The sequence below is a fragment of the Ips typographus genome, linkage group LG11 (assembly GCF_016097725.1).
Source record: "Ips typographus isolate SLU linkage group LG11, UJ_Ityp_2.0, whole genome shotgun sequence".
Classification (NCBI taxonomy): domain Eukaryota; kingdom Metazoa; phylum Arthropoda; class Insecta; order Coleoptera; family Curculionidae; genus Ips; species Ips typographus.
In genome coordinates, this window is record NC_138432.1 from 685,848 (window position 1) to 713,328 (window position 27,481).

The 27,481-nt window shown below is 40.0% G+C and overlaps 1 protein-coding gene and 1 long non-coding RNA gene across 9 annotated transcripts in view; one reads left to right on the top strand and one right to left on the bottom strand.

Moving 5' to 3' along the window:
• LOC145735592 (uncharacterized) overlaps positions 1-27,481 on the bottom strand; it is a 79,251-nt gene that overhangs the window by 20,182 nt on the left and 31,588 nt on the right. The window lies entirely within an intron of this gene.
• Positions 675-9,690, top strand: LOC145735272 (uncharacterized). Of its 8 annotated transcripts, none has more exons than XR_014179623.1 (10): positions 675-816; positions 876-988; positions 1,129-1,194; positions 1,245-1,360; positions 1,415-1,615; positions 1,683-1,723; positions 1,808-1,903; positions 8,178-8,505; positions 8,567-8,906; positions 8,960-9,681. XR_014179623.1 is itself a non-coding variant. In XM_081989110.1 (8 exons), the coding sequence occupies exons 7-8, from the start codon at positions 8,814-8,816 to the stop codon at positions 9,242-9,244; spliced, it is 378 nt and encodes a 125-aa protein (XP_081845236.1). In that variant the 5' UTR covers positions 1,026-1,194; positions 1,245-1,360; positions 1,415-1,615; positions 1,683-1,723; positions 1,808-1,903; positions 8,178-8,505; positions 8,567-8,813; the 3' UTR covers positions 9,245-9,555. The 8 variants fall into 8 exon arrangements, 4 of the variants coding, with proteins under 4 accessions (XP_081845238.1, XP_081845237.1, XP_081845236.1 ...); XR_014179622.1 differs by having other exon boundaries at positions 1,134-1,194; positions 8,960-9,678; XR_014179624.1 differs by lacking the exons at positions 675-816; positions 876-988 and having other exon boundaries at positions 1,014-1,194; positions 8,178-8,464; positions 8,607-8,906; positions 8,960-9,670.

Consider the following 27,481-nt stretch of genomic DNA (forward strand, 5'->3'; position numbering starts at 1 on the left):
AATTGTTTAGACTATGTAAGCTTTATGAAATATACTTAGTTTGCACCCTACTTATGCAAAATGTTACCCCTACAACTTATTTTATTGTTTAACTGGTCGTCGAAGTGTAAGAGCAGAATAATGGAATCAAGTAAGTTCACTTTTTCCTCTTTCCTCTATTTTTCTCTGTGTCATTTTCCCTTTAGCTTCTCGTTACCAAGGGTTCCCTTGCACCAGACGGCGGTTAAGGGCCCGGCTGCTACGTCTCCTACACCAAGTCCGTCCTGACTTTCCACGAGTATGTTATTCTTGGATCGGGACTGCTATTTCATTTTTTCTGGCTCTTTTTTTTTTTCCTTTAAGGGAATCGTACCGGAAGTGTATATATTTAAGGTGCCGTTTGGTGACTGGCCCCCCAGCTACCCAGACACCCATGTGCTGCTTCGCGAGGGGTCTTTTTGTGGACAGATATGTCTGATCTCATTTACCCCTCGCCTTCGGCGACCAGTTATACATTTGTATTATTAATATCGGTACTAAATATATCTGTATCCTATCTAGTCGTTTGTTTGTTCTATGCTAAGTTTGAGTGACTTGACTTATTGCTCGTCCACTGTGCGCGCGTTTCCTGTCAACTGTCGTTCTAATTGATGGGCCACACCTTCGGTCAGTGTCTTGCCCAGTTCTGATGATTCGTCGATTTTCAACACGAAGGTTCTCGGTACCTGATGGCGTTCTTCTGCCGCCATGCTTGGTATCTCTACATTTTCCTGGCTTCCCTGTCTTAAACCTTCAGTTTCGGTGCTCTGACTGGGTGATTTGTGTTTTTTACGGGAGGTAAGGTAGTGTTTCAGCAGGCCGTACACTATGACGCCGATTATTATCCCTCCGATTAGCCATGTTGTCACGCCCAGCCAGTATTCCTGCGTGCCCCCCCCGGGTGCTTGGGGTGCCCCGTTTTCTGTGTGGGCTGCCTGTGCCAATGCGAGTAATGTTGGTCTTCGTAACAGTAAGTAAATTACTGCTATTGACAAGACTATGTTCCACGTGAACATGAAGGAGTGGTTGCCCTGGTGTATTTCCACGTGGGCGAGGTGTTCCTGTTTTTCCCATTCGAGGTCCATGTTTAACCTTACTTCTTTTTCTGAGGTTAGGTTGAAATGTGGCAGGTTTGTGGTCCAGTTACTGTTTAGGCATTCTGATAGGTTATGAAAGGTAGGTAAAAATGCCTGGCTGTCTGATGGTTTTAACACGAATGTTTTTAGGTTAGTCCATGCGGCTGGTAGTATGTGCCGTATGGAAGCTGGATTTTCTTCGTCTTTGCAAGGAAATCGTTTTTGGATGACAACGTCCTTGTTTACTAATAGCTGGCATTTGCATGGTAAGTTGATTTTTAATGCTCCTGGTAGTTTTAACATTTCCTCCCCGAGTTTAGTGGTGCTTTTAGGGCAGCTGATTGTCGTGTTAGCTTTTGGGTGTGTGATGAGGAATTCTTCGGACCCTGTTTCAGATATGATCATTAGGTTCGACTGGTGGCAATGCATAGGGCAATGTTCCGCTATATCTTCCACTGTGGATCCATGAAACAGTTTTCGAGCGCACGAAGGACCTTGCGTTTGGTCGCCCGAGAACCTTGGTAAGTAGCATAGCCTATCTTGAAATGGTTTGCATTCGTGTAGTGCAATGCCTGTGATTTCTTTTAGGACCGTGGTCCCCTGGTTATTTGCTACGGCCATCATCAGTGGTGAGTGCTTTAATGTGCATGTCTGGCCCTGCCATGCGAATGGGTTTGTCTGGAGTTGGAATAGCTGCCATTGGTGATTTTTAGTTACTGTTGGTACCTTGACGTGTACCACCAGCTGTTCTCCGGAGAAGGTGCACTCGCTTATTGGTATACGGAAGTATGATGCTAAGTTGGATACAGGTATGGCTAAATCGATGTTGTCTTTTCCTATCTCGTTCTTTATTTTATTTAGATCGCTCCTTAACGTCTCAGGTTGAATTAGTGACAGTGGTATATGTTTATGCCTACATTCTTGTATTGCGGATTGGCTCCGCATTCTTCTAATTAGTAAGATCATTTTCCTTGCCATCCCCAGATTTGCTTGCATGTTTGCCTCCAGAGACCCTGTCGCTAATTCCCTTCCTGCTATTTCCCTTTTTCGAACCTCGTTTAGGAATTCCTCTAATATGTGCACCCTACTTTCTGTTTTCTTGATTGCCATGTTGGTTTCTTCCTGGCAGCGTTTCTGTTCTTCAGAATGTGTACTGATCAATTTCAGCGTATTACTCATAGTACCATGTAGGGCATTTATATGTGCTTCCAGTTTGCCCTCTTCCATGGACATTGAGTCAAGTTTTTCCTGGGTTGCTACCCCGCAGCAGTAATTAAGCCCGTCCGCAATGAATCCTAGTGAGAACGTTCGTTTCTGACGTTTTGTTTTTCCAGACTCTGACCACTCCGGGTACCAGGCTGCTTTGTATTTGTCCATCTCCACATCTATCGCCCTTCCTAATTCCTCTAAGTGTTTTTTCGCTCTGCAGTATATGTGTTGGCCATTGCTCTCGCAATTATCTGCCTGTCTGAACCCTGGTTCTGTGCTCAGTTTAGGTTCTAACCATGGGATGACGTAAGTCAATGGAATAGTGCCCTCATAAAGTATTGTTTCTGGTAGTGTTTTCCATGTTGCCCCAGCTGATACTTCCACATGCTGTGTATCCGACGTGCCGGGCCTACAAGAATTGTTTTTATTACTGTCTCCGTTCCATGTAGGCCGACCGACTTGTGCTAGTCATTGTTCCTCTTCCTTGCATTCCACGTCCGAATCCCCCTCGGATATGTCTCCCAACGTCCATTCGTCATAGAATGGTAAAATCCTCCCTATGTGTACTATATCCGTTTTTTTCCCTTTTTCTTGTTTTACTTCGTAGTTAACCTCACTGAGTTTCTTTATTATTCTGTAGGGTCCGAACCATCGTAGTAGCAGTTTCTCACTTTTTCCCACCTTCCTGATAGGAATGAATATTTTCACCCTATCTCCTACCTCAAATTCACCATTTCTGTGGTATTTATCATAAATATCCTTGTCCTTCTCCTGTTTTTTGTGGATATTGTCTACAGCAATTGCCCTTAACAGTAAAGCTTTTTCTCTTAATTCGTTCGTGTTTGATTCGTCCTCAGTTTCTAAAAGGGTGGCGTCTAGTGGGAGTGTGGGGTTTCTTGCGAATATTAGTTGAAATGGGCTGAAACGTGTCGTCTCCTGTTTGGCCGTATTGTATGCAAATGTCACGAAAGGCAGATAAGTGCACCAATCTGTCTGCTCTGTGTTGCAGTATAGTGACAGCATGTCCGCCAACGTTTTGTTTAAGCGTTCAGTTAGGCCGTTGCACGAAGGGTGGTATGCCGTTGTAAAAGTGCTTTTCAGACCCATAATCTGTTGTAATTCCTTCACTAGTTCGGATTGAAATACCTTGCCTCTATCGCTGAGGATGCTTCTAGGAACGCCGTGAATTAGTATTACTCGTTCCAATAAGAATTTTGCCACAGGTCCTGCCTTCCCGTTAGGCAGGGCCGCTGTGATGGCGTATCTTGATGCGTAGTCTGTCACTACTACTATCGTTGTTTTGCCTTGGTTACTTTTCCGGAATGGTCCCAGTAGGTCTATCCCTACTTTATCAAATACTTTGCCCACTTTTATTGGTTGGAGTAAGCCCAATGGTTTGTCATTTGTTGGCCCTTTTCTCGCCTGGCAGTCCCTACAACCTTTAACGTAATTTCTGACGTCCTTAGTCATCGAATCCCAATAGTATTTGGGAGTAAGTCTGCTCAGAGTTTTTGTTACCCCCATGTGTCCGCTGGTAGGTGCGTTGTGAGCTTCCCACAAAATTTCCTCCCTAAGTGACCGGGGAATCACGAGTGCGTGTTCCAGTCCTTCCTTAGTTTGTGTTGCTCTATACAGAACGCCCTCCTTCAGCCTAAAATTCTTTATTTTTCGCCGTGTCAGTGCGTCAACGTTTGTTGATTCGGGGTTGCTTATTGCTGTTTTTAATTCTAGTATGGCCTTATCCTTATTCTGCAATTCTCCTATGTCTAACGTTGATATCGTGAAAGTGGGTATATCGTCTAATTCGTCTAATTCGACTTCGCTCCATCCTCACATAGGGGAAGTAGCCTCTAAACTAAATAAAAACTTATATCTGCTACGTCGCCTGGCGGACAGTGTCTCCCGGCCTGTACTTAGATCAGCTTATTTTGCAACATTTCATGCTCGTCTCTCGTATGCTGCACTCGTTTGGGGTCATGCATCGGGCTCTAAGCGCCTGTTTGGGCTGCAGCGGAGAGCTATCAGATTGTTGAGTGGATTGGGATATAGAGATGATTGTAGAGTACAGTTTTCGCAACTCGGCATAATGACCTGGCCATCAATATATATATTGGAGAATCTGCTGTATGTCAAGAGTAACTTTTGTTTGTTTCCTGCTCATGAGGACGTACATGCTTATCCAACTAGACATAAACGAGATTTAATACCGGCGTATTGCCGTCTGGGAAGGTGTCAGGATGGCCCTGGCTACTGGGCAGTGAAATATTTTAATGCATTGCCCATCCTAATTAGGGAACTACCTATTAATAAATTTAAAGAAAATGTTAAAAGACTATTAACTGTAAATGTATTTTATTCTAATCAAGAGTATTTTGACCACTTCAAACAAGGTGCCTAGTCTTGTGGGGGTGTTTTGGTGTTTTGTTGTTTTGTGGATTTTAACCTCGCTGTTGACTTAATATTTAATTTTAATTTTGAATTTTCTTTTGATCGTAAGTTGTGTTTGTATAGTAGACCAAGTTTGTATCCATTTGACGTATGTACATCACTGTAACTGTGATTTTTAAACATGAATAGATTATTTGAATTTGAATTTGAATTTGAATTTGAATCCTGCCACCGGGTTTCGTGATAGGCAGTCCGCATCTTGGTGCTTACTGCCTTTTTTATAGACTACCGTGTAGTCAAATTCTGCCAACTTAAGAGCCCAACGTGCTAATCTTCTTGAGTGATCTTTTACATTGTGTATCCAGCATAATGCGTGGTGATCTGTTACGATTTTTACAGGGTGTCCATAAATTAGATGCCTTAGGTAGGTCATTCCCCAGACTGCCGCTAATAGCTCCAGCTCGCTAATCGAATAGTTCTTCTCTGCTTTTGACAAGGCCCGGCTTATATATGCTATCGGGTGGTCTTGGCCATCACTGCCTTCTTGGAGCAGAATTGCCCCTATTCCATCTATACAGGCGTCCGTGTGCATTGTACATCCTACATTTGGATTGTAATGTTTTAATACTGGGGATGACGTGAGTTTCTCTTTCAGCAGCTCAAATGCTTTCACTTGATCTTCACCCCAGCAGAATTTGTTCTTTTTTGTGGCCTCATGTAAGGGCCGTGCCAATACCGCGTAATCCTTTATAAATTTCCTATAAAAATTGCATAATCCTAAAAAGCTTTGTAGGTCCTTTGTTTTCTTGGGTATGGGGAATTGCTTAATCCCTGCAAGTTTTTCCTCCTCTGGGCTTATTCCTTCTTTGCTTACTGTGTAGCCCAAAATCCTTATCTTTTCCTGTAAATATTCACATTTACTCGGTTTTAAGGTTAGATTGGCTTCTCTCATTTTCTGGAATACTTTTTGTAATTTTGCTAAGTGTTCCTCTAAGTTCTCTGAATAAATAATAATATCATCTAGATATATTAGTATGTCCTTCCACTTTAAGTCCCTAAATATTTTATCTGCAAGTTGTTGGAAGGTTGCTGGTGCATTGCATAGACCAAAGCTTAACACGTTGAATTCGTATGATCCATGTCCCTGTGCCGTGAAAGCGGTGTATTGTTTGGATGACTCTTCTATAGGTATCTGCCAGTACCCTGAGAACATGTCCAAAGTTGTAAAGTACTTGGCATTTCCCATGTATGTGAGAATGTCATCGATTTGTGGTATCGGGTAACATGATTTTTTGGTGACTGGGTTTATAGTTCTTTTGTAATCCACGCAGAACCTCGTGGTACCATCTTTTTTTTTCACCAGTACAACGGGGCTCGCCCATGGCGAGTGGCATGGTCTTATTACTCCGCAATCGAGCATTTCTTTTATTTGTGTGTCAATGATTTCTCGCTCGGATTGTGACACTCTATACGGGCGGCATTTTACTGGTTTATCTTCTGTCACTTCTATTTTGTGTTCTATAAGTTGTGTTTTGCCCATATATTTTGGTGACTTGCAAAACACATCCTCATATTCAACTAGTAGACTCTCTAGTTCCTTTTTGAACTGCTTTTCCGTAATGTGGTCCAGTTTATGATCTTCCAATGTCACCACTTCTTCGTCTATTCTCTGAGTTGTACAGAGTGCCGTTGTGCTCAAACCACTGGGCTCTTCTAGCCGTGCCACCGTTGTGTCTTTGTAAATAACCCTTCTAGTTGGCCCTAGGTTCTTGAGGGTCAGTGATATAGCGTCTTTGGCTCTTTCTAGGTTGCACAGTAGGTTGTTGCGTACTAGCCATCCCTCATTTTGTACTACCAACATTTCTGTAGACAAGGGTATTTCTGGTGACGTTTTGATGGTTTTTTCTTCTCCTGGCTTCAGGGTGTAATCTTCATTGGCCTTCAGCTTAATTATCACGTGGTCATCGTTTTTTATGTAGTTCGGCAGGGTGTTCCAGGAGCTGGTTTCTTGTGTCTTGATTTTTCTTGGTCGGGGTTCTTTATTTTTTGAAACCAGCACCGTCACACTAGTTTCCCTGAATGTCTCATACAGAAGGTCTTTAAGCTTTTTCCAATCTGACTCGCTGTTTGCGGATGTCAATCTAGGTATAGCCACCTTACTTATTTTATTTTGTACTGCCCAATCTTTCAATTTCCTACAGCACTGTTGTAGCGTATGAGTAGGTATGTATTCGTTTCCTTCCTCTTTTACTATCATCTGTAGGGTATGTCTGTTTTTCTTAAACAAACTGACCACGCTCCCTACGGGTAGTTTTTCTGTGTTGTGATCTGCCAAATGGTCCCTGATGGCTTTTCCTACTCCTCTATCTCTACTGGGAGCCGAAGAGACTGCAAAGGCCCATGCAGTGCTGCTTGGAAGACTGAAGATGGACCCCGGCATTTCCTGGACCACCTCTGTCCAGTTTCGTGTTATGCCTGGTTTTTTGGGTGCAGGATTTCGCTTTCCCCCGAGCGTTAATACTAAGTCCTGATTTAGGGTGAGTGTGTTAGATATTAAGCAAATTGCTGCCTGCATTTCCCTTAAGAATTCCACTCCCAAAATGAGGGGTTGTGGTGTATTCTCTAATATTGTTGCTCTAATTTCCAATTTTCTCATGTAGTTCCCTCTGAGCTCCAGTGATGCCATTGTTTCGCCTAGACTTTTTACTTTTTGGCCGGCTGCTGTTACAAGCAACGTGGGTGGGCCTCCGGTTCTACGTTTCTTGTCAACTAGGAGATGGCTTATCACATTTAGTTCTGCGCCCGTGTCGATGATTGCTGGTACGTAACAGTCATTTACAACAGTATTAATATACAGTATTTTGTAGCACGTCGGGCCCCGAGTGGAGAGGGTGACGGGGCTTAGTTTTGCCACCCCCTGGAGTTTGGGTGTTGCTGTCTACTTCTGCAAACAGCAGCAAAGTGGCCTATTTTGCCGCAGTTGTAGCATCTAGGCCTATTATCGTACGTTCTAGTGGGTTGCTGCTGTCTTCCAGGATTTCCAGCCTGGGGAGTGCCATAGACTCTCCTGGGTGGTGGAGGGGTTCTAACCTGGCGGGAATTGTAAAAGGGTGGCTGTCTTTGCTCTGTTGACCCATAGTCTTTCCTAGGCGGCGGCGGGGTTCTGTACGAGCGGGTATTGTCAAATGGGGGTTGTCTTTGCGCTATTGGCCCATAGGCCCCTTCTTCTGTCTGGCGCTGTGGTCTGAAGGTAAGTGGCGCTGAGCACTCTTCAGGGGCGTTATCAATAGTAGCGCAAAGCTTTTTGACCTCGTCCAAATTTCTGGGTGGGTTATTGGGAAAATTCGTCAGCCAGTAGTATTTGGCTTTTGGTATGTCTCTTAACCCATTCTGAAAAATATCTAGGAATTCGTCGAGGTCCAGGTTTTCCCTGTATTCCTCGTATAGTACCCGTAGATCGTAAAAGAAATTTTTTGTTTGTTCTAGGTCCCTCTGTTTCCTTTGCTTCACCTTTGCCAGCAGATGGCGACTGTGGTTACCGTCGCTAAACTCTGTTTTAAACGCCTGACAGATGTGTAGCCAATTGCTTTCGGGGTTTGCTGCCTTATACTCTCTATACCAAATGTTTGCAGCACCCTGCAGGTACGAATGGAAGTATAGGATTTTTAGGGCATCATTCCAACTATTTGCCACCGCCGTTCGTTCATACGTTCCGATAAATTGGGGTGCTGAATCGCTACCAGGGTTGAACGTCGGTGGGCTGATAAACTGAGGTAATGCGGGTGTTTTCTCCCCTGCCTCTACAGCCGAAATGGTAATGTCCGCCATTTCCCTTGATCTCCTAATGCCTTCAAATGGTTTATCTCTTTTTTCAGGTTGTACCTGTGTTCCTGCCTCTATTACTGTATTTTCCAGATCGTTTTCTGGTTCTTGTGGCTGCTCGATGTCTTCCCTTCTTGTATTTACAAGCGTAAGGGTTAGGTAATCTGTTTCTTTCATCCAAGGGTCTCCTACGCTTGAACTCCTGTGCCTTGGTTGAAAGGGGCTGCTAGGATTTGCTGATCTCAAGTTGTACGCTTTTCTCATTCCTGTTAGGGCGTACGGCTCGGTTTGGCCACAGATATGGAGATCAGTAGCCCCGGGATTCAACAAGGCGCCTCCACCATGTCACGTTTGGGGGGTGGCGCAGGAAGAGAAACAACAAACGTAGTTCAAGTATGTCTCCTTTATTTGTATACTGGCGATGATTAACTAAATCTTACCCCCAGATTAAGAGGGCCGCTAGTACCGCTACAGGCGGGACGCCCATGGAACACTCTCTACGAGGGGGTGCGTGGGGGTGTGTGTGTGTGTGTGTGTGCGTAAGGCCTCCTGATGTGCCGCCAAGCGGAACCCGCTCGATACGAGCAGGGAACCCCTATGTCCGACAAGCCCGAAGGATTTACTTTATGCACAGCAAGCCCCCTTTGGAGTGTCGCCAAGCGAAACCCGCTCGATACGAGCAGGGAACCCCTATGACCGACACGCCCCAAAGGACTTACTTTAGGTACTGAAAGGGTCAAGAGTCCCGACGGTCACCACTGGGTTGCGTAAGGACTCTAGTCTGTTCAGCCTGGATTTCCAAGAAGGTATCGAGCCGTCCGGGCACTAGGAAGTTCGGACTGATGCTCGATAGACCGACCCAGAGACCAGTGATCTTCGATGGCTTGAGACGCCGATTAAATACTCATCTCATGACCCCAATTTGCCGGTCTCGCTGATTCGGCAGTGTACTGGGGGAGACCGGGGCCAGCCTGGGTAACGGAACATGGTGCAACTTATGTTATTCGTGACAATAGTAATAAACATAAACAACCACGGGTCCAAAGGAAGGAGTTTCAAAGAAGGCTTGGCATTCTTAATATTTTAAAGAACAAATATCCTGAATGCAATAAAATTTACTCCGAAATGAAGATCGAATATAGCAAACTTTTGAGAGAAGCAAAGAGTGGTTTTATATAAATAAGATATCTCATTCTGACAATAAAAGCAAAACAACATGGAATATTGTTAACGATCTGACGGGAAATCAAAAAAAGAAGGATTGTCCTCTGCCCCAGCGCGATTTACAAGATTTGACAAATTACTTTAATGCAATGTTTATAAACGCTGCTCAGGAAGCCCTAAGTAACAGAGGCCGTTATCAACCAGACACAAACTCTCATTCGCACATTAATGTAAACGTGAACTCCATTTATCTATCTATGATGGATGAGAGTGAACTTATACGTATTTCCAAAAACCTAAAATTAAAGCGTTGTGCTGGTGATGATGAAGTCCCACTGTTTATTCTTAAAAGATGCATAGAGGTGATAACAGAGCCACTCGTTCACATAATAAATACTTCTTTCATTGAGGGTATATACCCGACTGCCCTAAAAACAGCCACTGTTATACCATTATTTAAAAAGGGCAATACAAATATGCTCGAAAATTACCGACCCATTAGCATATTGACTTCTTTTTCAAAGCTCTTTGAACGAGCTTTTTACAATAGAATTGTTAATTTTTTCGGATCTAATAAATTACTTTCTAGCTTTCAGCATGGTTTTCTGCGGCGTAGATCTGTGGAGACAGCAATTTTTGAGTTGACCTCTGAGATTTCAGAGGCTCTGGAGGAGGGAAATCTTTGTGCAGGGCTCTTCCTCGATTTGTCCAAGGCGTTCGACTGCCTTAACCATAGAAGTCTACTTTGTAAACTTAATAGATACGGTATTAGGGGATGTGCTTTCTCGTGGGTAGAGTCCTATCTCAAAGGTCGTACTCAGTATGTGACATATAAAGGACAAAAAATCGGAGAGCCTTCAATTCAAATTAGGTGTACCCCAGGGCAGTATACTGGGTTCTCTTCTTTTCATTATTTATTTGAACGATCTGCCACATGCTCTTCATAATGATAACTGCTTAATAAACTATGCAGATGATACTAAGTTGATCATAAAAGAAGCAAGTCTATCAAAATTGGTATTGCGGATAGAAGAACAATATGACTTAATAAAGAAGTGGTTTGATAGTAACGGCTTAATTTTAAATTCGGACAAATCACAGTGTGTTTTCTTCCGGACTCAACAAATTAAGGTTAATGTGCCTTCTGAACTTGTGTTCGATCCTAACATATTGACGGTGACGAGCGAGAGTAGATTTCTTGGTGTGATCACTGATTCATCACTTAATTCTCACAAGTGGTCTGCTCATGTTGAGGGTCTGTGTAAAAAGCTTAACACTGTCTGCTATAGTCTCCGAATTATAACTAAATACCTTCATTTGGATGTGTCAAAATTGGTATACAACGGTGTTTTCCTATTGTTTTTACGTTATGGCATAATTTTCTGGGGCAGTGGAACAAATCTGGATAAAGCTTTTATTATTCAGAAATTGGCTATAAGAATAATATTCAAAATGCAATACCGAGAATCGTGCCGCGGTGTTTTTAGAAGAACCGCCCCAGCATTATACATTTATGACTGTGTTGTTTTTTTAAGGAAGCATCCTGAAAAGTTTCTCCGTTTTGAAATAACACATGGTTTTGACACGAGAAATAAATTATACAGCTACAATTATCCTAGACATCATCTGACCTTGAGTGAGAAAAACTGTACCTACTCTTGTCTTATGTTATACAATAGGCTGCCTGTATCATTAAAAACAGTGACCATACTCTTTGGGTGAGTATATGAATTTTATCGGCCCCACCAGTGCATGCTCATGAAGTGTAATTCAATGTTTTGTTGTTTTAAATTTGTTGTAATGTTCGATTTTAAGGTATATTACATAATTGACAATAACATACTAAATTTCAGTGTAACGCGGTTCTATTGATTGATTTTTAATGATTTGTATTGTATCCATTTTTAAATTTTAGTGTGCATTTGCACTTTAATTCTGTATGACCTGTTTCAAACTTTGTGTACTTTAAGAATATTATAAAGAATATAAATCTGTTAGTATTGCATTACAAAAGTTGTTAAACATAATTTTATAGTTAAACAATTATTATATTGGTAAAAAAGAAAATTATTGTTCACCTCTTCCACATTTCTGAAATAATTTTGTATTATGTCTATTACAATTCGCCCTTGCTGCAAATTATTTATCGTTTCATGATCCTCCACATTTTCATCACCTTCATTATAATTATTCAATATTTCTAAACAAAAAACAAGGATTAATCGTGTTTGGCTTAAGATTTTTCTAATAAAGTTGCATAGCATTGTAGTCGTCTAAATTTTCATTCCTTAAAATACAAAGGTTATGTAAAATAGCACAGGAATAAATTATATTGGCTGCCTTCTCTGGTGAGCATGTTCGATGTTTTAAAAGAGAGCATATCATTTTGTGGATGGAGAATAGGAGTTAACAGCCAAGGCTCAAGAGGGTATCCAGGATCACCTATAACAGAGTCTAATTAGCACATGTAATATGATTGTATTTGAAAAAAAGGCAAAGCAAAACTAAAGCTTTCTTTTGTTAAGATACCTAGTAAATAAGTCAACTCATTTCTATGTTCTCTAAAATTTCTTGCTAAATGTGTGCGAACAATTGATGTCTGCCAAATTGCAGAGTCGTGCACAGATAGGAAAGCGGGCGTTAATGTTCAAAATTTTTAATAATGCATTGCAAATCTGTATACGTGTAAAAAATAATACATGTTTTTAAAAATGATGATCTTTCCACTGACTTATTATTGTTTAAACTGGAAATTTATTATATACTCACTATTTGCACATTCAAACTGTAGAACTGCTTTCGACAATAAAATACCCCTGGCATTTCTGGATCTTGGGTTTTTGGAGAACTATTGCAATCTGCGTGCAGTCAATGCAACCTATTATACCAGGAAATGCACCCTTCTCAGTAAATCTTAAAGATAAATTAGCTGTTTACTTTTTTTAAAATTCATAAAACTAAAAAAATGTAATTTTTAATGGTGACCTACAAAAGCTTTTTCCTATTTTTTTCCTCTGCTGATTCAGGAAACTTAATCACATGTCCAAGAACATCTATTATTATGTTGGTAACCTCATTTATGCATCTGCTCACAGAACTTTGATCCATACTTATTAAGTAATCTTGTCCTATTCCTTTTTGGTAAGATCCTTGACTTAGAAAGTGCAGTGTTGTAATCACCTAAAAATATTATACTTCACTAATGTCCCTGATGATGAGCTAGTTCAATACACTTGAAATGAGTTCAGTAAACGTTGATTTTTGTTAATTTGAAATACTTACGCGTAGAGGTATGGGAATAGCAGTGGTCCTCTCATTTTCCCACATATAAGGACCTATTTCCTGTAGCAGCCAATGCGCCAATCCTCTACACAACCTGTAAAGCCTCTTAAAAGACTCTTCGGGAAGGGATACGGAATCACTATTGTCCCTTAAATATTTCTTACTTCTATTCATAACACCTCTAAAAGAACATCATAATAAATGTTTATGCAAATAGTTTTTTTTACAGATTCTTGAACTTAATTGAGCAAACAGTATTACAGAAGTGCAACTATATAATTAATAAATTACTTACCTTTGGATCATGTCCTCTAGCAATTCTATAAATACCACCACATCCATTTTTAAAACCAAACACTTCTTTCTTGTTTGGGTTGAAGAATGTAAACAAATTTTATAGATTAGATTTCTGTTGAAATCATTGCTTCAAGGCATTTATCGTGCAACATTTATGTTTACGATAACCATCTCAACCTTGACTTGCAATTTATGTCAATGTTTGTCTTTAGCGTATATCAATACGAAGATTTTGCAAGGCAACTTGACTAAATTTCAATACATTGAGATACATGTCAATCAATTGGAGCCTACATCATACTGAATCGCCATTTTTATTGAAAAGGTCTGTCAACTGTCAACTTTACGTCATTTTTCTTGCGTTTCAAACTTGAAATGAAGTCGATGGATTTACGGCATAAGGCTGATTGTCTCATATAAGAGGTTTCTAGAACTAATATTTAAACTCACCACTTTATTAAAAAATATGATTACTATTTCTGTCATAACTACAGTTATGTGTATGGAGTATCCAGCCACGATGACAGAAAACACACAGACGGTGAAGTGTGTGACATTTGACAGTTGGCGGACAGTAACACGTTTTTCAATGATGAGCAGTTATGAACATTCTGCATTTTTCTGTTAGTACAAAACAATGTGTGTAGCCTGTACAAAAATCATAATTTTTATTTCCAAGTGGAATTTGTTGTGTTATCAATAAACTGTTGTGAAAGAATTAATATCCCTGTGTATCCTTAATCAGAAACAACTCAGCTGGCGATCAAGTTGGTTGAACCCTAGGTACAAAACACGTGACAATTAGCACAGAAATCGAACCCTAGTTCAGCAAGACGCCACAATTGGTGCCGAAACCTAAGCTCTCCCAAGTCCTAAATATCATAAGAGACCAGAGACACACAAAATGATGATTAATGAGGATAATTCCGACAACACAAGCATGGTTGAGCCGCCAAATCGTATAATGCAACAACCACTGGACAACAACGTTTCCCTAAAACTCACCGCCTTTTGGACCTCCAAGCCAGCAGCATGGTTTGGTAGGGCTGAAGCGCAATTCCGTGCAGCCAACATCACCCGATCTATTACAAAATTTGACGCGGTTGTCAGCGTATTAGCAGAGGACCAATGCAACATTGTTTTAGACTTACTTACCAACACCCCTCAGGAAAACGACGATCCTTATCAACAGTTAAAGGAGAGGTTGCTCAAAGAAAACAGCCTGAGCGATACCAAACGTTTTAAGACACTGCTGAACGAAATGTCATTGGGTGACAGGAAACCCTCCACCTTACTTCGGGAAATGAGACTCCTAGCACCTGAAATGGATGAAACCTTCCTAAAAAATGTATGGATGGAGAGACTGCCTAGCCACACGAGGGGCATACTAAGTGCCACCAAAGGCAACTTAATGGAACTTGGGGTAACTGCCGACGCTATTGCTGAACACACCAGTTCGTCCTACCTTAATGAGGCCACTTTACGTCCGCCAGTCAAAGAACAACGCCCCCAGGTAATTACAATGGAGGATTTCGATAAGCTGGTAAAAAGAATTGAGAAACTGGAGTCCACATCTAGGCGTAGACAGCATTCTCAAACTAGAGAGGAAAAGAAGTATCCCATGTGCAGATTCCATTACAAGTATGGTGAAAAAGCCCGTAAGTGCGAAGAACCTTGTAACTTTACCCCTGGGGTGAGTACCAATCAAAAAAACTAAATACGTTGTCAGATGTCACCTCGGATACCAGAAACAAATCGGCATCTGACAACCAAACTATTAATAGGCTGTATATACATGATAAACGCAACAACTTGTCATTTCTTATTGATACAGACGCAGACGTTTCTGTTATTCCAAAAACTTTTGTGTTTAACTACCAAAACTTAAAGCCCACTAATTTCACACTGTACACCGCAACCGGCACACCCATCCACACCTATGGAAAAAAGCCATTGTTTTTAAACTTAGGATTAAGGCGAGAACTTAAGTGGGATTTTTACATTTGCGACGTGACAAAACCACTCCTGGGTGCAGATTTCCTCAGACATTATCAGTTGTTAGTTGACGTGGCCAACAATGAGCTAATTGACAACACAACTCACATCAGGTCCAGGATTAATCAGATCACAATAAATAAAGATGACCACTCTATTTCTTTATCATGTTTTGTAACTTCACAGGTCAGCACTACTTGGCAAGCAATTCTGCAGCGTTATCAAGAGAAAACCAACACCCCAGAAGCTAACATGCCAACTGTGACCGCAGAACATTTAATCGAGACGTTTCCTGCCATTGTACCAATCACAAGTCGCCCTAGACGATTACCTCCTGAAAAATACTTGTCAGCCAAAAAGAAATTTGAACAGATGGTCGCTGAAGGCATCTGTCAACCGTCCAAATCACCTTGGGCATCACCTTTACATCTTGCCCCTAAAAAGAATGGACAATGGAGGCCATGTGGTGACTACCGGAAACTTAATGCTGTAACTGTGCCAGACAGGTATCCTGTTCCAAACATGTTAGACTGTGTGTACATTCTTAATAAAGCTAATTTTTTTACTACATTGGACATCGTGCGAGCTTATAATCAGATTCCAGTTGCCAGTGAATCCATTCCAAAAACAGCAGTAACAACTCCATTTGGGCTATACGAATTTTTAAAGATGCCATTTGGGTTACGAAATGCCGGACAGACGTTCCAGAGATTCATCGACCAAGTGTTAAGGGGACTGGACTTCGTTTTTGTGTACATCGATGACATTCTGATTGCTTCAGAGACCTTCGAACAACATCAGGAACATGTTTCACTCGTATTAGACAAACTAGCTGTTCATCACATAAACATTAACATTCAAAAGTGCCACTTTGGTAAAAAGGAAGTTGATTTTTTGGGTTTCAGAATCACAAATACCGGAATTTCACCACTTCCAGAGAAAACCACTGCCTTACGAGAATACAAGAAACCTACTAACATTCAAGAACTTCGACGTTTCTTAGGACTCATAAACTTTTATAGGCGACACATTCCTAATGCAGCTGAGCTACAAGCTCCTCTTCATGACGTTCTCCACAACAAGACAAAAAAGAACGATAAAACTCCGATAGATTGGACTAATAGTATGGAAAATGCTTTTCAAAGTTGCAAAGAAAGTCTGACTTCAACCGCAAGTTTAGCTTACCCAGACAATTCAGAATTAGCGTTAATTTGCGACGCATCAGAAACCAGTATTGGAGCTGACTTACAGCAGAGTGATAAGCGACCCTTAGGATTTTTCTCAAAGAACTCAGCGTTTCAGAAGTCAAATACAGCACATACGACCGCGAACTTCTCGCTATATATGCTGCTGTGATACACTTTAGAAATCTACTTAGAGGGCAGAGAAGTAACTATCTATACTGATCATAAACCATTGATTTATGCTTTTCATACAAAACATAGCAGTAACTCCAGAGAAACAACACGGCGTGCTAGACAGTTAGAGTTCATCAGTCAATTTACTACAACCATTAGTACTTAAAAGGGGAAGAGAACGAAGCAGCAGACGCACTGTCTCGAGTCCAAGAAATTTCATATACAGCTTCTTTAAACTATGAAGAGATCGCAAAGGCACAGCTTGACGACGAAGAACTTAAACAATACCAACAGCAGCTTGACATGAAATTTGAAAACCTAAAATTTCCAGCGCTAAAACTTAGCCTAACTTGCGAAACATCCACTGGAAAATTTCGACCTTACGTACCGAAAGGATTTCGGAAACAAGTATTCGACTCAATCCATGGGTTGGCACATGCAGGCATCCGGGAAACACGCAGGTTAGTGACAGAAAAGTTTTTTGGCCATCAATGAATAAGGACGTACATTTGTGGGCTAAAACATGTATATCTTGCCAAAGGTCAAAAGTACATAAACACACAAAAACTGAATTGTCAACAGTACCCACACCTAAAGCTAGATTTTCATGTGTACACCTTGACATTGTTGGACCCTTACCAGTATGTGAAGCTTTAGATACTGCATAACCTTAATTGACCGTTATTCACATTGGCCAGAAGTTATTCCTGTAGCAGACATTCGAACTGAGACAGTGTTCGATCAATTTTTATGCATTGGATTTCCAGATTTGGTTCACCAGAGATTATCAAAACTGACCGTGGAACTCAGTTCGAGAGTGCTTTATTTACCAGTTTTTATACTTTGTTGGGCATCAGAAGAGTTAGGACTACAGCTTACCACCCACAAAGCAATGGAAAAATAGAACGTTTCCATAGAACGTTAAAAACTGCCATCACAGCTCACAACAAACCGGATTGGTTATCAGCACTCCCTGCAGTACTCCTTGGATTAAGGACAGCTTTAAGGGATGACGCCAAATATTCCTCAGCCGAAATTTTGTATGGAGAAGGACTACGATTACCATCTGAGATGTTTTCACCGAATCAAAATTCACCACCTTTAAGCCTATTCATGCAAAACTTGAAGGAGAATTTGAGTTTTATGCAACCAGCTCCTACAAAATGGAACTCAAAACAAAAACCGTTTGTTAGCCCTGACCTAAAGACTGCGACCCACATTTTTCTGCGTGAAGATATGGTGCGTAGACCTCTATCAGCACCTTATACCGGACCACACGAAGTTATTGCACGGAATGACAAAACCATACACATTCGCGTGAATGGACATGTGACCAAGGTTAGCCTAGACCGAGTCAAGCCAGCATACATCTTGCAAGAAGACCAAGCAGCGGCAGTTCGTCATGACCATGACTATTCCTTCCACAATCAGAACATCTTGTCTAGCAAGAAAACCGTCCGTTTCCAGGACAACAGTGACGACGTCACTGGAGGAGGGGTATATGGAGTATCCAGCCACGATGACAGAAAACACACAGACGGTGAAGTGTGTGACATTTGACAGTTGGCGGACAGTAACACGTTTTTCAATGATGAGCAGTTATGAACATTCTGCATTTTTCTGTTAGTACAAAACAATGTGTGTAGCCTGTACAAAAATCATAATTTTTATTTCCAAGTGGAATTTGTTGTGTTATCAATAAACTGTTGTGAAAGAATTAATATCCCTGTGTATCCTTAATCAGAAACAACTCAGCTGGCGATCAAGTTCGTTGAACCCTAGGTACAAAACACGTGACAATTAGCACAGAAATCGAACCCTAGTTCAGCAAGACGCCACATGTGTCATTGTTGTCATGGTCATAGACATGTGACAGTTTTATAAAAAATGACTTTTGACAGAATGAGTCAGCGAAAAGTAGTAGTTAAGAAAAATATCATGTAGTTAGTCAGCATTTATTTAATAAAGTTTAATGTTATTAAAATGTGAGTTTGTTAATCTAAATATAAATTATAATATACGACGTGATATTACATGGCGCAGTCGATGAACCTGCAGTGCTGAGAAAGTCTAGCCACAAGGAAAAGCAGAATAAAAAATTACAAGAAGTTAACACAAGTATTATACAAAGTATCCAAAATGAGTGGTGCCGTGAGAGCCCCAAAATCACTTTCACTGATGGGATGTATTAGTGATAACTGGCGAAAATTTAGACAAAATTTTGACATCTTTATGGTTGCTTCTGGAAAAGATAAGGAAAGTGAGGAAATAAAGGCTGCTATTTTCTTAAATATAATAGGTGAAGAAGCAGTAGAACTTTTTAACACTTTTCAACTACTACCAGCTGATAAAAAGGAACTGGTAAAGTGCTAGGTGCATTGAGGGCTACTGTAATCCAAAAAAGAATATTGTGTACGAGAGGTATATGTTTAATAAACGAGTTCAAAACCCAGGAGAAAAGTTTGAAGAATTCCTAACAGATGTGAAGAAACTTGCACAGTCATGTGAATTTCAGTATTTACAAGATCAGTTGATTCGAGATAAGTTGGTGATGGGTATCACTGACTTAAGTTTGCAAGAAAGATTATTGAGAATGACTTCACTAGTAGAAGTGAGATGTTAGAGCTTAAGAATGCTAGTAATAAAAAATGTGAAATTCAGGGTGATTTATTTAACGCGGTGCAAAGTGTCAAGGACTTTGTTGGACAATGGTAGTGACGTTATACCGTGTACTCAGACGCGTTCGGGTAGGTTAGTTAAACCTCCTAGTAGGTTTAAGGACTATGATTTGTCAAGAGTTTAGAAGGTAGTTTTTTTTTAGAATTTATGATTCATTTGACTATTAATTCCTTTTATAAAATGGGGAGATGTCATAACTACAGTTATGTGTCATTGTTGTCATGTTCATAGACATGTGACAGTTTTATAAAAATGACTTGACAGAATGAGTCAGCGAAAAGTAGTAGTTAAGAAAAAAAACCATGTAGTTAGTCAGCATTTTATTTAATAAAGTTTAATGTTATTAAAATGTGAGTTTATTAATCTAAATATAAATTATAATATACGACGTGATATTACAATTTCTTAGCATGCTTTTAGATAAGGCTGTAACGTTCACTTTTCGGCACTAGTAATGATCAGTTATTAACTTTGTTATTTCAATGCATTTTAGCAATTTTTAATTAATTTAACAGTGCACTCATTCACCTAATTGTCAAGAACTTACTTGTAATGTTTATAATATTATTGTATTTAGCAAATCCGGTATTGGCTCCATTTCAATTGGCGTTGCCTTTTTCTTTTTCCATCATTCCGTTGTAACCTACAGTTACTAATTAAGTCACTTATATTAAACTCTTTTCTTCGGTTTTCCTAATTTTCAATTGTAAACAAACCGCGTATATTCAATAACTCAGGTTATGGTAATAGTTTGGATGTCAGTGATCGATTTTAACGATCTCGTGTTACTCCCGGTTTTTTTTTGCTTTTGTTTAAAATTTATATGCGGGTAAACTAATAAGCGGAAAGTCCGTGTTTTGTACTGATAATTAGTTTATTAATTTTATCTACCATCTAACGTAAAGATCACAATTAAACTCGGATTAATTCTGAGAATGCGTCGTGAGAGTAACATTCGAGTTACTCGCATTTTCACGTCACATGAAACGAGCACACCTGTCATCTTGATGTCTCAGCGGTTTACGCGGTTATTTCGAAATGTGTTTAATGTTGTTTTGTAACAGATTTATATTCTTTATAATATTCTTAAAGTTACAATGTAACATATCTAAGTTTTTTCTTAACAATTCAGTTACCTGAAGTGTTTCATCTAAAAAGCTTATTATTATTAGGGTGATCGGAGCACTTGAAGAAAACATAGGTACCTAAACATTTTTTTTGCCTCTTTCAAAGTCAAAAAAGTCAAAAAGGCATTTATTTCAAAACATATTTGCGTAAGTACACAAAGTTTGAAACAGGTCATACAGAATTAAAGTGCAAATGCACATTAAAATTTAAAAATGGATACAATACAAATCATTAAAAATCAATCAATAAAACCGCGTTACACTGAAATTTAGTATGTAATTGTCAATTATGTAATATACCTTAAAATCGAACATTACAACAAATTTAAAACAACAAAACATTGAATTACACTTCATGAGCATGCACTGGTGGGGCCGATAAAATTCATATACTCACCCAAAGAGTATGGTCACTGTTTTTAATGATACAGGCAGCCTATTGTATAACATAAGACAAGAGTAGGTACAGTTTTTCTCACTCAAGGTCAGATGATGTCTAGGATAATTGTAGCTGTATAATTTATTTCTCGTGTCAAAACCATGTGTTATTTCAAAACGGAGAAACTTTTCAGGATGCTTCCTTAAAAAAACAACACACTCATAAATGTATAATGCTGGGGCGGTTCTTCTAAAAACACCGCGGCACGATTCTCGGTATTGCATTTTGAATATTATTCTTATAGCCAATTTCTGAATAATAAAAGCTTTATCCAGATTTGTTCCACTGCCCCAGAAAATTATGCCATAACGTAAAAACAATAGGAAAACACCGTTGTATACCAATTTTGACACATCCAAATGAAGGTATTTAGTTATAATTCGGAGACTATAGCAGACAGTGTTAAGCTTTTTACACAGACCCTCAACATGAGCAGACCACTTGTGAGAATTAAGTGATGAATCAGTGATCACACCAAGAAATCTACTCTCGCTCGTCACCGTCAATATGTTAGGATCGAACACAAGTTCAGAAGGCACATTAACCTTAATTTGTTGAGTCCGGAAGAAAACACACTGTGATTTGTCCGAATTTAAAATTAAGCCGTTACTATCAAACCACTTCTTTATTAAGTCATATTGTTCTTCTATCCGCAATACCAATTTTGATAGACTTGCTTCTTTTATGATCAACTTAGTATCATCTGCATAGTTTATTAAGCAGTTATCATTATGAAGAGCATGTGGCAGATCGTTCAAATAAATAATGAAAAGAAGAGAACCCAGTATACTGCCCTGGGGTACACCTAATTTGAATTGAAGGCTCTCCGATTTTTTGTCCTTTATATGTCACATACTGAGTACGACCTTTGAGATAGGACTCTACCCACGAGAAAGCACATCCCCTAATACCGTATCTATTAAGTTTACAAAGTAGACTTCTATGGTTAAGGCAGTCGAACGCCTTGGACAAATCGAGGAAGAGCCCTGCACAAAGATTTCCCTCCTCCAGAGCCTCTGAAATCTCAGAGGTCAACTCAAAAATTGCTGTCTCCACAGATCTACGCCGCAGAAAACCATGCTGAAAGCTAGAAAGTAATTTATTAGATCCGAAAAAATTAACAATTCTATTGTAAAAAGCTCGTTCAAAGAGCTTTGAAAAAGAAGTCAATATGCTAATGGGTCGGTAATTTTCGAGCATATTTGTATTGCCCTTTTTAAATAATGGTATAACAGTGGCTGTTTTTAGGGCAGTCGGGTATATACCCTCAATGAAAGAAGTATTTATTATGTGAACGAGTGGCTCTGTTATCACCTCTATGCATCTTTTAAGAATAAACAGTGGGACTTCATCATCACCAGCACAACGCTTTAATTTTAGGTTTTTGGAAATACGTATAAGTTCACTCTCATCCATCATAGATAGATAAATGGAGTTCACGTTTACATTAATGTGCGAATGAGAGTTTGTGTCTGGTTGATAACGGCCTCTGTTACTTAGGGCTTCCTGAGCAGCGTTTATAAACATTGCATTAAAGTAATTTGTCAAATCTTGTAAATCGCGCTGGGGCAGAGGACAATCCTTCTTTTTTTGATTTCCCGTCAGATCGTTAACAATATTCCATGTTGTTTTGCTTTTATTGTCAGAATGAGATATCTTATTTATATAAAACCACTCTTTGCTTCTCTCAAAAGTTTGCTATATTCGATCTTCATTTCGGAGTAAATTTTATTGCATTCAGGATATTTGTTCTTTAAAATATTAAGAATGCCAAGCCTTCTTTGAAACTCCTTCCTTTGGACCCGTGGTTGTTTATGTTTATTACTATCTCGAACAATTGTTGATATCGACAAGGAAGGCGGCGTCGGATTTACCTGACCTTGACGTTCTTTGTCGTTTTTTGCTTTTAATTCCAGTATGGTATTTTCATGCATTTTTACAGTTTCAAGCAAGGTTTTTACTTTTTCCTTTAATAAATCACAATTTTCATTTAGTATTGCATTTTTTTACTTGGTTTCCTCCACTAGCTCACGCAATAGACAGTTTTCGGTCATCAGGGAAGTCATGCGTGGGTCCGAATGGTCCGATGCAGTTTTGAGGTTAGAGGTGTCACCGGATTGGTTTTGAGGTTCATGACGACACACGGCATTTTTAGCCCGCGCAGACTGGACCAAACAACTAGGGTGAAATAACTCGTCACATTTTATGCACTTCACTGAATTTACAACATCCTTTTTACAGTGTTTACACTTAAAATCATTAGAAGCACTCTCAAGCAAAACATCATTGGCGGCCATCTTGTCCCTATTCTCTGAACTTTCTGCACTGAATTTTCTTAATTTGATATCTGGGTTTACTTTTTGTCCTTTTTTTAAAGCCGAATTCAATAACTTTGGGATGTCCATATATCAATATCTTTGACAAGACTTCCAACAGACTCTTTCAAGATTTGTCAGTACCCCCAGTTAACTCTTCGCTCTGCGAAGTGAATTCTCCTTGCTTTTGCCTTGACTCAGGACTCCCATTCATCAAAAACCTATAATAGAAGGTATCCTGACCCTGAAAATATTGCTAAACACATAGTACTGTAACAGACCGACCGCCCCGTTGGGAAGAGGAGAAGAGTGACAGTGACAGTGACAGTGAGAGAGAGAGAGAGAACGAGAAGTGAGTGACTAGAATGTGGTTAGATTAGATGACTAAGCTTTTTTTGGATTCTGTGAAAAATAATATAATAATTTTCGAGTTAAGACCTGTGTGTGCTTTTCCTTGTCCAGAACTACTAATTGCTTCTTACCGAACCCCTTAAACCAGTCGAGGGTGATAAACCCCAGGCTACAAATGGCGCCCTAACTTGTGGCAAGAAGCATTCCCTGAGGTTTTGTGACTTGGAAATACTTTGAATGTGAAAGGACACTGTGCGCGGTTCCTACAACATTCCTGGATTAACCTGTCTGAGATTGACACTGTCTTTCAGTTCATCTTAGATCTGTACATTCGTTTATGTACCAATATTGTGAAAGGACACTGTGAGCAGTTCCTACAACATTCCTGGATTAACCTGTCTGAGATTGACACTGTCTTTTAGTTCATCTTAGATCTGTACATTTGTTGATGTACCAATATAGAATTTGCAAGTTTTTGGACTTCCTTGAAGCAGTGCAACAATTACAGGTTGTATTTAACTAGACTAGTGTGTAATATAACCTATTAAGTGACAAACAGGGCAAGTTGTGTTACTTTGCATGTTTATGGTTGCTGAAGACATTATATAAAGTACTTGCTAAGTTGTGGACCTTTCGCGTTCGCGTTTATTTTAGTCAATCAGGGCTGAACTGAGTAGGTTCTATTGGCTAAACGTTTCGTTTCGTTCATCATGTCCGATGAGGAGGTTCCACCTATGGTCACCCAGGTCATAATGACCCCAGACATGTTGCATACCCTTCTACAAGAACTACGAGTTGATCATACACCTACCGCAGTCTCAAACCATGGCAATTTTTCCCAATGCACATCTAGATTTTCAGGAGGCAGGGATGATGTTAGTGCATTTATTGATGGTGTCTCTGTGTACAAAGAATGTTTAAATGTATCAGATGAGAATGCACTTAAGGGATTATCTATGCTTTTACAAGGTGATGCTGCTACATGGTGGCAAGGAATTAAAAGTAATGTGACATCTTTTGATGAAGCTTTAGAGGCATTAAGACACTCATATGGTAATGTCAAGCCAGCTTATCAAATTTACAGAGAACTGTTCTCCTGTGAGCAAAAAGCTGATGAAACCACAGACTAATTCATTAGTAAAGCAAGAGCATTGTTAGCTAAACTTCCAAAAAGCCATCCTCTACCAGAAGCTGCCCAATTGGACATGGTTTTTGGCTTGTTAAGTCCTCAAGTAAGAGAAAGGCTTAACCGTGACAGTTGTCGAACCTTCAAGGATTTAATAGAAGCTGCTCGAAAAGTGGAACTGGCCATCAATGAACGAAAAGGGTTTAGTACCACTAAGTCAGAGTCAGAAATGAGGAAACAGAAGCTGCAGTGCGCATATTGCAGAAACTACGGACACTCCAAAGCTGATTGTCGAAAACTGGCAAACTTAAGTGTTAATGAAGCTCCAAGAAGCCCAAATCAAACCGATTCGACATCAAAGCCACCTGAAACAAGGTCATCTTCGCTTGTCTGCTATGGATGTGGGAAAGTTGGACATGTTCGAACTATGTGTCCAACTCATAAAGGCCCTCGAACTTCTGCAAGTTCACTTGAAGCTGAGTTTTTCTGCCAAACGTTTAATCGTGAGCCATGCAGACGCCCAATGTTGGAAATTCAGATACTAAAAGCCAAAGGTTATGCATTAGTTGATACTGGAGCTAAGTCGAATATAGCAAGTGCATCACTGAGAGCCTTATTTATAAAACATGGTCTGCCTTACAACCGCCAAACTTTGTCTATGACACTAGCAGATGGTATTGAGCGTCTTATAGAAGCTTGTATATTTCCTGACGTGATTGTCAGGATTGGTCAAAGGGATATAGCCACTACTTTCATATCTGTTGAAGACCATCACAAAAGTAGAACACTTTTAGGCGTTGAGTTTATCCAACAAGCTGGAATAGTTTTGGATACGCCAGGAAATAAATGGTTCTTCAAGGATAAACCCTGGCAAGAAGAGGACATAATACTGGAACAGGAAATTGTCCTAACCACCTCTAGAGCAAGCAACTTGGAAAGAACTGATATTGCGGAGATCAGTGCACCAGAAATTTCAGAATTTGACCTTCGAACAGATGAAGGAAAAACAATAAGTAAAGAAGAACAAAGACAACTTAACACATTGTTAAACAGATATTCTGATTTGTTCTCACTTGAGGCAGGAAGTGAATCCACTCCTTTTGCTGAGCATGCAATAAAATTGACAGATGATGTTCCAATTTCTGTTCCACCCTATAGGATGTCTGAACCAAAGAAAGAAATCTTACAAAAAGAACTGGACAAACTTCTGGAAAAGGGATTTATTGAGGAATGTGAATCTGCTTATTCATCCCCGGTCGTTTTGGTGCCGAAAAAGAACGGCGAAACTAGGTTGTGTGTCGATTACCAACGACTTAATGCCATTACCCAACCAGACAGATACCCACTACCAAGACTTGATGATCTTTTGCACAAAGCCAAACAAACACCATTTATGACAACTTTGGATCTAAAATCAGGTTATCACCAGATAAGTGTTAGACCAGCTGATCGAGATAAAACCGCATTCATCACACCGTTTGGACTGTTTCGTTACAATGTGATGCCATTCGGACTGCGCAATGCCCCTTCGACATTCCAACGCATGATTGACCGGTTTCGTAGTGGACTACAACAGCTGACTATATTAGCTTATCTAGATGATCTGATAATATTGTCAGAAACATTTAACGAACATCTTCAAGCCCTTCAACTGGTGTTTGAACGACTTAGACTGTTTAAATTGCACTTAAACAGGACCAAGTGTTCTTTTGCGTGTGAACAAGCAAATTACCTGGGACATGTCATCACACCGCAAGGTATTTTACCTAGTCAAGAGAAAACCTCAGCAATCCAGGATATGAGACCCCCTCAAAATGTCAAACAGCTGCTGACCTTTCTACAGACCTGTTCATGGTTCAGAAGATTTATTAACAATTTTGCAGAAGTTGCTAGACCACTGACAGAACTGACAAAGAAAACAGCTAAGTGGAAATGGGACAAACGACAGCAGGAGGCTTTTGAAACCTTAAAGGAGTCGTTGATAAGTCAGCCGATTTTGCGACAAGCAGACCCCACAATGCCTTACATATTGAGAACTGATGCCAGCGCTTACGCAATAGGGGCAGTTTTACTCCAGGGGGAGGGGCCTGATGAGCGCCCAGTGGAGTACGCGAGCAGATTATTGACCTCAGCCGAACGCAACTATGCTACAACTGAAAGAGAAGCTCTTGCGGTAGTTTGGTCTGTGGAGAAGTTTAGAGGTTACCTAGAGTCGTCAGAAGTTGTAATTAAGAGTGATCATCAACCTTTAAGGTGGTTGTTATCTTTAAAATCGCCTAGTGGACGCTTGGCAAGATGGGCACTAACACTCCAAGCTTACGATCTTCGAATTGAGTACGTACCAGGACGAAGCAACGTAATTGCCGATACATTGTCAAGACCAACCATAGATGCAACAGAAACAAATCTTGTCGCTGTTGACATGCCAACAGAGAGTGCGGCCAAGATCAGACAAGCCCAATTAAGCGACCCAGATGTAAGAAAGATAATACAGTGTTTTGAGTCACCTGAACCAAATGAAGTAGACTATAAAAGATGGACTGAGAGAGGGTACCATATGGTAAACGGAATCTTATATAGATATGACCCAGAACTAGACGAAGAAGAAGGCCAACAGATTGTACCTCAAAGCGAAGTACCCACTATCTTGAAAGAATATCATAATACACCTCTAGCAGGACATGGAGGGAAAGAGCGCACAATCGACAGAATTCTGAAGCGATATTATTGGCCAAGTTTGCGTCGAGACGTAAAACACTACGTGACTCGTTGTATAGATTGTCAGCGATACAAACCCAGCAATCTGAAGCCTAGCGGACTGTTACAAACCCCAGC

Bases quoted from the DNA above. Each gene is read 5' to 3' on its own strand.
- LOC145735272 (XM_081989110.1), top strand. From the start codon at position 8,814: ATGGAGATCAGTAGCCCCGGGATTCAACAAGGCGCCTCCACCATGTCA. The intron at 8,907-8,959 runs GTATGTCTCCTT...TCTTACCCCCAG, and splicing joins AAACAACAAACGTAGTTCAA to ATTAAGAGGGCCGCTAGTAC.